We start from the raw sequence: 9,144 nt of genomic DNA, 5'->3' as shown, positions 1-9,144 counted from the left end.
GCGCGGACGCGCACGCGTGCGCACTGGCTGTATTGCTGGTCGGCGGGTCGCTAGCCGGCCCCCGGCGCCGCGGCCTCCCCCCGCCCCATGGCCGGCCCCCGCCCCACGGCCGCCGGGACCGCGGCGCCGGCCCGCCGACCAGCAATACAGCCAGTGCGCACGCGTGCGCGTCCGCGCCACGCATGCGCCACCCGCCGCGCATGCGCCCTTCCCGCGCCACGCCCCCGCGCACGTGGTTCGGCCGGCAAAGACTTGGGTCTGGGATGGGGAAGGCGGGGCTGGGGTCGGGGGCCTGGGATCTGGGGTGGGCCTTCGGCCGCCGCGACCCCGACGGCGGCCTCCGGGAGGAAGAACCTTGGATCTCGGTCACCCCGCCGCTTCGGATACTCGTCCGTCAGTCCGCTGGGCTGGCACCCCCTGCCCCTGCCCCCTGGCTGTCCCAGCTCCCCACCACCGCGGTTAGGGTGGGCTGGCCTCGGCCCCGCGAGTGGTGACAGCACCCACCTAGGATTCCGTAACTGACAGGGTATGAATCTGCGGAGAAGGAACATGTTTGGGGAACCAAAACTCGTTGTGAGCAGCTGCGGCAGCACTGGCCCCTCCCTGCCAGGACAGCTGGAAGGGGGCGGCCTGGGCCGGCTACCAGGGGCCTCGTCCACCCCAAGCAGCCTGGCAGGGACTTGCACACCACTTGGACTGCAGGGGCTCTAGGCTTGGGATGTCAGAGGGGCCACTGTATGGTGACCTGCTAGCACTGTCCTCCCCTCCCCCCTTTCCCACCACCACTGCAGGACCCAGACAGGAGGGAGGAAGGGGACCGAGGCCACAGTGCCCACTTAGTACCTTCGCTGCAGGCCTTCCCCAATCCACCCAGGAGTCAAGTATCCCAATAGTGTGCCAGGCTCCTGGGACACATCTCTGAATAAGCTGATGCAGGTCACTGTAGAGGAACCCCCGGGCAGTGCACTGTTGCGTGCTTGGTAATCTGCCTGGGCTCCCAAGTGCCAACCATTATTCCTTGTGTACACTCAGGTGTCCCACACCTCGTATAGACTGGAGTACTCTGCACACCGCCTGGCTTCCAGGTTTCCACAACCCCCATACCTGCTGTTGTCAGTCTTCTCTGGCGGGGTCTCTTGGCCCTGTGTCCAGAGACTTGAAACACAGAGGGGCACAAGACAGGACATGTCTCACTGCTGTCTTGGGGCCACTGGGCAGTGGGGTCACCAAGAGTGAGTGGAAAGGGGGCCAAGGATGGCAGGAATTTGGGGTGATTTCTCAAGCTCTGTAACTTCCTTTTCTGGTTGTTTTGGAAACCCCACCACTTCCCTAAAGTGACCGCCAGCCACACCCACAGGAGAAGCCTTTTGAGCTGCACATCTGGGATATGGTCATTAACATAATAATACTAATGCTTGAGCCAGCTCTTACTATGTTCCAGGCATTGGGCTAGGCCTCCCAAGAACCTTCTAGATCAGGAAGAGTCTATAGAGAAGGCACCAAGGCAGAAGAGCCAGCCTTGTGGCTAGCCGAGTTCACACAGCAGGGCCCTTCCTGTGTGTCCCTCTCTAAAGGGAACTTGTGTCAGTGTTTGCAATAATGGAAAGCCTCTGTCCACCCAGACCTCAGAGGGTGCTTCCCCATTTCAGAGATGAAAAAACAGGGGCTGTGGCTTCCTTCACCTGACCCGGATTGTGCAAAATTTCCCAGTAGGCCCGGGTCCCACTCTGCCCCATCAAACACTGGTCAGTAGTAATGGAAACCCCCACCAGGCCCCCCCAAGGCTGGCCAGTAGTAATGGGAGCCGATGCTGGGAGGGGTGGGGTGCTTTAAGGCATCCGGAAGGTTCCTAGAGGCCGTTTGGCTTGGGCTGAGTCCAAAGGCGGAGTAGGAATAAGCCAGGCTTGGTGGGGAGAGGGAAGGGCCAGCACCAAGGACAATGGCTGGTGTGAGGATGGGGGTGGGGGGTGGGGGGTGGGTGGATGCTAGGCAGGCTAGTTTGGGCTGGGCTGAGGAAGAGGGTTCTGCCTCAGAGGGTCTCAAGGGTAACCTTTCCCAACACTCGTATTTGTTTCTTTGTATTTTCTTAAATGTGACTTGTGATTCCTGTTTTATTTAAGCCTCAGACCCCTAAAACCTAGATGTACCCTCTTTGGAGGGTTGAATGATGGGGGATATCAGGGTGGGTGGGTTCGGTGGTGGAAGAAGGCAGCCTGGGCCATGGAGGGTAGAGCCAGGTAGGCTGCCTGGCTAGAGCTGGACTCATTCAGACAGGGTGGGGGGTCCTGGATTTTAAGTGCAGTCTCGAGCGCAGCTCTCAGGTGAAGCGGATACTCCTTGGAGTCCTGCCCCCAGCTCACATGCAAGTTGGCCTCAACTGTGCTTGACGGGTGAGAGGGTGAACAGAGATTGCCCAGCACCCAAAAGGGGAAGGGGCCAGGAGCCTGGGTGACAGGGGTGGCAGGGAAGGACCAAGGCTCCCTGTGGAGGCGGGTGTCTTGGGCTGTTCAGAAGTCATCTTGTCCATACCCCCAGCCCCAGGCCTCTAGCCAGCGCGTACAGGGCAAGTCCAGCCCCTCCTTACCTATTCCTCTCCAGGGGCCAGTGTCTGGAATTGCCAACTTGGCTCCCTCCTGGTGGGAGTGGTTTTGGGTGACCAAGTGTGGGAGGAAGCCCTTCTTCCTGCAGGCCTGCTAGGTGCCAGGCACACGGTCCAGCAGGGGACAAGACCTTGGAGTAGACCGTGAACTTCTCACCAGGGTGGTTAGCAGAGGGACAGCCCCCTCACCCCCCACCAGCTAGGAGGAGCTACAGAGGGGCAGAGGCAGTGCCAGCTTGCGGTGGGTGGGGTCTGGCATTTGCACAAAGGGGCTTGATGAATTCTCACAAGGCCTCTAGGAAACAGGTGCTTTTGTTGTCTGCGGTTTTTACTCAGGGCATCTGGGGCACCGGCCGGGTAACCTGCAGCGAGGACATGAGGGGCAGAGTGTGGCCCTAGCTCCAGGAAGGCTTTGACTGGACTCCAGGAGTGGGGGGCTGGGGGAGACGGAGCACTAGGAAGAGGAGGGCCCCTGCCTGGACAGCACACCCCTCAGGGCAGCCCGCGGGGCTTGTGGGGCCACGTTGAGGATCAGGCACCGTGGGGGGTGGCAGAAGCCCCCAGTATCCATCTGGGACACAACACTGGGCATGGTGGGGACAGAACCCTAGAAGTCACCGAGAGGCCCCAGCTCAGTCCAGCCTCCCAAGGGCTCCGAGTGGAGCTTGGACAGCACACTTGCAACAGGTGCCCACAAGGGCAGGGCCATGACTAGGACAGGAGGGGTGGAAGTCTCAGGGGAGACTGGAGGAAGGGGAGGGAGCACGGCCAACACCCTGGAAGGGGACGCATGGCAAAGAGCGAGAAGTCACTTTCCGAGGGCTGTCCAGGCAGCAGAGGTTAAGTGCTAAAGGGTCCTGCTCGGTCCGTGCAAGCTTGAGTTTTGTGCCTGAAGGTTGAAAACGAACACAGTCCACCCTGGTTGTGCAGGTGTCCCTTCATTTCTGCACAGCGAGCTGGCCACTTTCTAGATGCCCCTACTGGTACCTGTTTCCAGTGGCTGCTTTGCTGAGAAAGTGGGACAGTGATCTCAGAGCCAGCAGAGAGCTAGCTGCACCATGCAGGGGCAGGTCAGGGAGCAGGGGACATGCCGGGTGCCAGGCTGGGGCACTGAAGGACAGAGGGAACACGTGGGGATCTGTGGGCTACCAGTCCTTGCTGAGGTTCCATTGTACCCCATCCCAGGGTGTACCTCTGTGCAGGATAACCACCTGCTTTCTGCTCCCCCTGTTTTCTGCTGATGGGGTCATCAGCCCCAGGAGCACCTCAGATGCTCCCTGGCATTTTGTAAGACAGCCAGCAGGGTCTTTCAGGGAGCAGTGGGGGAGGAGGTTGAAGCCAGGCAAACCTAGCATTCAGGCTGCCAGTCCCTGGCGAGACGGCACCCCTGGTCCTGGCAAACGCACGGGAGAAATGCACCCCCCCCCCCACCGCCGCCCCTGCCGCTCTGTCTTGCTGGTAATTGGAGAAGAGAGCCTCGGGCGGGAGTACTTCCCATGGAGAGCAGTCTTCACTTATTTATGAAAAAGTACCAGCATTTAACCCAAGAAAAGTACCGAGTCACCTTTTATAACCTTGTAGAATGAGGAAGGGACGGGGCCCTGGTGGAGGTCCTTCAGGGGTATGCCCGTTCCGAGTGGTTTCTCACACTTTGGGGGAGATATTCAGTTTTTCTTACAAGATGCCGCTCTTTTTATCCAGATGGAGATAAAAACCTCAGTCAGAAGGAAAGCATGTGTCTGGAGTAACGTCCTAGATCTTACAGAGGGAGGAGGAGGTAAGGGCCTCAGGCCCCGAAGATGAGAGACACTGGCAGGACGGCGCCTGGGGACGCTCCTCGCGCGCTGGGCAGTGGCCTGAGAGGTGGGGGAAGGGCGGCTGGGCCCCGACGGTGGCAGAACTGCTGGGGCGCTGCTACTGCGTGGGGCCGGCCGAGGACCCGACCCTCCTTTCAGGGACTCTTGGCGATGGGGACAAAAGGCATGGCAGAAAAGCAGGCAGCCATGCCACTGCCCACACGACCACATCCAGCCGACGTCACCGAGTAGGGCGGCCAGGGGAAGACGGCTGTGTCACGAGCCCAAACAGCCTGGCAAATAAGCAGCCACACCCAAGTCCCTCATGTCAAACCGCTTTATTACATCTTAAATAACAGTACAGTTTAATATAGTATCTATCTCGCATCCAGCCTCCTTGCAATACACTGACTTTAAAATTAAATACAGTGAGGGCACGGGGTGCAGAGAGCTCCTACAGAGGTGTGGATGGGAGGGAAGGAGGGCTCGTGTTTCTTCTCCCTGCCAGCCCCTGGCCTACTGCACGGCACAGCGCAGTTCTGTACAGGATGCTGCGGAAACAGGACGGAGAGAAGCCCCGGCTGCTGCTGTGGAGCGGGCTCGGGTGCAGGGAGGCAGCCCACGGCGCCGCTGTCCCCCGGCCTCCAGCGGGACCGGGGAGGCGTGGGTGTTACACGACGACCCGCCTCAGATGCAGAAGGCTGGTCCCACGGCAGAGACAGGCCAAGAGGAGTTGGCAGAGGAAGGCCGGGTCTCTACCCCCTGCTCCCCCCGCCCCCGAGTCCAACGGCAATCCTTTGCAACAGGGCTTTTTTTTTTTTTTTTTTTTTAAAGAAAGAAAGCAAACAGTGACTCATCCTGCCACCCAAGCGCGAGGGGCTGCTCGCTGTACTGCTTCCGGTGCACAGAATGGCAGCAAGAAGTGGACAGAGCCGCGATGGTTACAACTTGAAAGAGGTTATTTCTTAAAAGAAAAAGAACATCTAAGGACTGAGTCCTGGATGCACTTTTGAGCATTTCTACAGCATGCGATTCTAAGAGTAAACCCACCCAATATGGCAAACGATCAAATTTTTTAAAATTTAACTTAGAAAGTTTGAGATCATTATTTTCAAAACATTGATTTGTACATGGTTTCATACACAAATAATTGACTGACTATCCAAGCACGGGACGGGCGCCTCTCTTGAAAACAGAGGTTCCTGACGGCTGGGGGCGGGGCACAGGGTAGCGTTAGGCTATTATCATGGACTTCCTTCCCTCCAACTTCACAAGGAAACCCGCTGTGACATTAAGAACTGAACTGAGAAGGCAGGGAGGATGGGCGGGGAGGAACAGGTGCCTAACTGGAGTAGACTTCATCACGCGTTCAAGACCATCCACGGCGTGTGCTTGCTTCCTTTCCTGATTAGCGTCTGTCTTCCTTTCTAGGCCGTGTTTGTGCGTAACAATTACGTGACACAGGACAAAAAATAAAAAACTGAGGGGCTCGGTTTACGTCATTAACAATTTCAGAGAGGCTGCACCAGACCCTCTTCCTCTGTTGAACTACTGAACGTAAAGGAATATATTTTAAGAAGGAAATATGGATGTTTGCAAAATCCTGTTACAAACACAACCTGAAGTTTAGAACCAGTTACGAGATAAAATCCTCCACTTGTTTTGCGTGAACAGCACAAAACAGGGTCACTGACCTGAAATTCAAATGAACTAGTGAAAAGGTGTGTCTGTCTCACAATTACACTCAAGTTTACCTTCTGGTTAACATGTTTATTATGGTATTTCCTTTTAAATTCATTCCAGACAAAAAAGAACAAAGACGATGGTCCCGGAAGGAATGCACAATTTTGTCTCAGTTTACAGCACAGAGGTTCTCTTAATGGGAATTGTGCTCTTGGTTTCAGCAATAAGTGAAGGAAAAGGCCTTGCCCTTTTGAAGTTCTGAGGGGGTGCAGGGCGTCCACGTTAGTAGGGGTGGAGAGGAAATGCTATCACTGTAACGCTTCAAGGTTGGAATGGTCTTCCAGTCGCCACGACGTCCACCTGCTGTTTTAAACAGAGTTTAAAGCAATACAAACAGAGAACACCCACACTCACTGCTCCTGCTCTCCCCACCGTCCCGCCCGTCTGCCCTAAGGACACGTCACCTCAGGTGGATGCAACGCTCACCTGAGCACAGTTCCAGATCAGCTCTACATCGAATTAATCTAGCAACGGTGACATCCTATGTGCCGTGTGAAATACATACACAGACGTGCACGCAGGGAGGGCACCTTGGCTGCTGCATTACCTGTCGACGTTAGTTCCAGATCTTGAGGAAGCTGTCCCAGGACCCTGTCGCCACGGCCATCCCATCGTCAGTCACCCCCAGGCAGCTGACGCGGTTGTCATGCCCGGCCAAGACACCTGAGAGCAGATGACAGCCCAGTCACTCCAGGACCCAGAGGTGCCCCACCTGGGGGCGACGCGGCGATGCTATGCAGGGCTGGCTGGCAGGGCCACCCGCGGAAGCATACCCAGAACGCCAAAGGCCCCTCCTCTGCGATGTCCCAATGGCAGGGAAGGACACTGGGAGGCAGAGAAACCACGCTGGTCCAAGGCGAGTACAGCTCACTATACTCCTCTCTTAAAAACAACATGGACCACACCTACAGCCACAGGGAAGTATTCATACACAACAAAGACGCACTGGAGCCCCTGGTAAGAAGTCTGTTTTTAAGACAGCCACGATGACAAGGAACATACACAATAAAAAGGTACAGACACACACAGTGAATAACTTAGGACCTTTGGCACCAACTCCTGAATGTATTCACTGTGGTAAGAAGCTTAAATAAAAAATGAAACACAGGGGGACCTGGGTGGCTCAGTCAGTTGAGCGTCCAACTCTCGATTTCAGCTCAGGTCATGATCTCATCACGTTCGTGACATTCAGCCCCAGGTCAGGCTGTGCGCTGAGCATGGAGCCTGCTTGAGATTCTCTCTCTGCCCCTCCCCATCCCCTCTCAAAATAAATAAATAAATATAATAAAAAAGAAAAAAAAAGAAAGAAAGAAAAGAAATCTACATCACAATAAAAAAAGCCAACCATTCCAATCTCAGGGCAATTAGAACCCAAGAGTGTAAGCCTGTGGGCTGTTCATCTGTTTGTAACCCCTGGAGCCTAGCACCGGGCACAAAACACAGAGAGCTGGACACTGAGGCAAGAGGGGCCAATGGGATGTCACACAGTGACTCCATGCTGACCCCACAGTGAGACAAGCCTCCTGTTGACATTCAGTCACCTGTGCTTAGATAATCATCAGCCAGGGGCACCTGGGTGGCTCAGTTAACCCTCCAACTTCGGTTCAGGTCATGGTCTCACAGTTTGGGCACTCGAGCCCCGCATCGGGCTCTGTGCTGACAGCTCGGAGCCTGGAGCCTGCTTCCGATTCTATGTCCCCCTCTCTCTGCCCCTCCCCCACTCGTGCTCTGTCTTTCTCTCTCAAAGAGAAACATTAAAAAAAAAAATTAGAAAAAAAAAAGGTAATTATCATCCAGAACATTCCACGTCTGATCGGAAGAATCTGATGGCTAATTTCAGAGAATCCGTGTCCATTTCCTATACTCCTTAGTGTCACAGCTGAGTAAAGAGACAGACTCAGCTGGATGGAACAGTGTCCTCTGCTGTGGCACCAGGACCAGAAAACTGTTGGGGCAGCGGGAGCAAGAGGTATGCAAGAGGGAGTGGGGGGCAGGAGGGGAATTCAGCCCAGGGTGGGTAAAGATCCATCAGAAAGTGGGATGTCAAGGTAAGACACCCCCAAGAAGACCCCAAGTCACGCTCCCTTCTTCCCCCTGCCAAGATTAACTGGGTTGAAAGATTCTGAAAATGTCAATTCAATTCAGCTGCCCGACTGTCCACGTTTAATACAGGATGTTTCTCACCTTTTGTACAATTTATGTTTTATTTCCTAATTTTTTTTTTAAGATTTTATTTTTAGGTAATCTTTACACCCAACATGGGGCTTGAACTCACAACCGCAAGATCAAGAGGCACACTCTCTACTGACTGAGCCAGTCAGGCAACCCTGTACAACTTGTGTTTTAATGCCCTTTACAGCCACACACTTGCCTTTGATGTGTGAACTTGAGACTTTAGACCTGCCCAAGCCTGTGCCCATAGATGACACGGTTCCACCACGTACAGCCGGTGGAGAGAGAAAGCAAGGTGAGGGCCTTGAAGACCCAGCAGCTGTCCGCCCACCGTGGTGGTCTCCGTGCACCCCACACAGTGCGTGTAAGGAGATCTGGCGCCAGGGAAGCCAACGTGCTGGAGACCCTGAGCGCAGACGCCCTGGCCTGTCCCCTGTCCTTCCACCGGCCACACCACAGGGCAGGCAGATATACTCGGGCACAGCATGTGCTTCTTACCAGCATCACGTGCGCAAACCCGAATATTCCAACCTCTGGGAGTCAGGTCCATCCTCAAAGGTGAGCCCTCAGTGCCTAGGAGGCCCAGGAGGCCCAGGAGGCCCAGCAAGCACCCACCTGCCCTGTCGGCCTTGAGCGCGTCCCACACGTTGCAGTTGAAGTCGTCGTACCCTGCAAGGAGCAGGCGCCCACTCTTGGAGAAGGACACCGAGGTGATCCCACAGATGATGTTGTCATGGGAGTAAGTCATGAGCTCCTGGTCCGCACGGAGGTCGAACAGCCTGCAGGTAGCATCATCCGAGCCAGTGGCAAACGCATTGCCATTTGGAAAGAACT

At 55.5% G+C, this 9,144-nt stretch overlaps 2 protein-coding genes across 3 annotated transcripts in view; both read right to left on the bottom strand.

Moving 5' to 3' along the window:
* NADK (NAD kinase) overlaps positions 1-1,272 on the bottom strand; it is a 32,092-nt gene extending 30,820 nt beyond the window's left edge. Inside the window, exon 1 of the mRNA XM_049618269.1 lies at positions 1,105-1,272. Within this exon, the coding sequence (XP_049474226.1) occupies positions 1,105-1,187 (83 nt within the window). The 5' untranslated portion in view covers positions 1,188-1,272. The remainder of the gene's footprint in view (positions 1-1,104) is intronic.
* A 3,446-nt stretch (positions 1,273-4,718) lies between these two features.
* GNB1 (G protein subunit beta 1) overlaps positions 4,719-9,144 on the bottom strand; it is an 88,190-nt gene continuing 83,764 nt past the window's right edge. For both annotated transcript variants that reach the window (XM_049618274.1, XM_049618275.1), the window contains 3 exons: positions 8,926-9,142; positions 6,686-6,801; positions 4,719-6,441 (listed from right to left, as the gene is read on the bottom strand). In XM_049618274.1, the coding sequence (XP_049474231.1) occupies positions 6,695-6,801; positions 8,926-9,142 (324 nt within the window). In that variant the 3' untranslated portion in view covers positions 4,719-6,441; positions 6,686-6,694. The remainder of the gene's footprint in view (positions 6,442-6,685; positions 6,802-8,925; positions 9,143-9,144) is intronic.

This window comes from Panthera uncia (assembly GCF_023721935.1).
Source record: "Panthera uncia isolate 11264 chromosome C1 unlocalized genomic scaffold, Puncia_PCG_1.0 HiC_scaffold_4, whole genome shotgun sequence".
Taxonomy (NCBI): domain Eukaryota; kingdom Metazoa; phylum Chordata; class Mammalia; order Carnivora; family Felidae; genus Panthera; species Panthera uncia.
The sequence above is the reverse complement of the archived record's forward strand: the minus strand, read 5'-3'. Positions and strand labels throughout refer to the sequence as shown.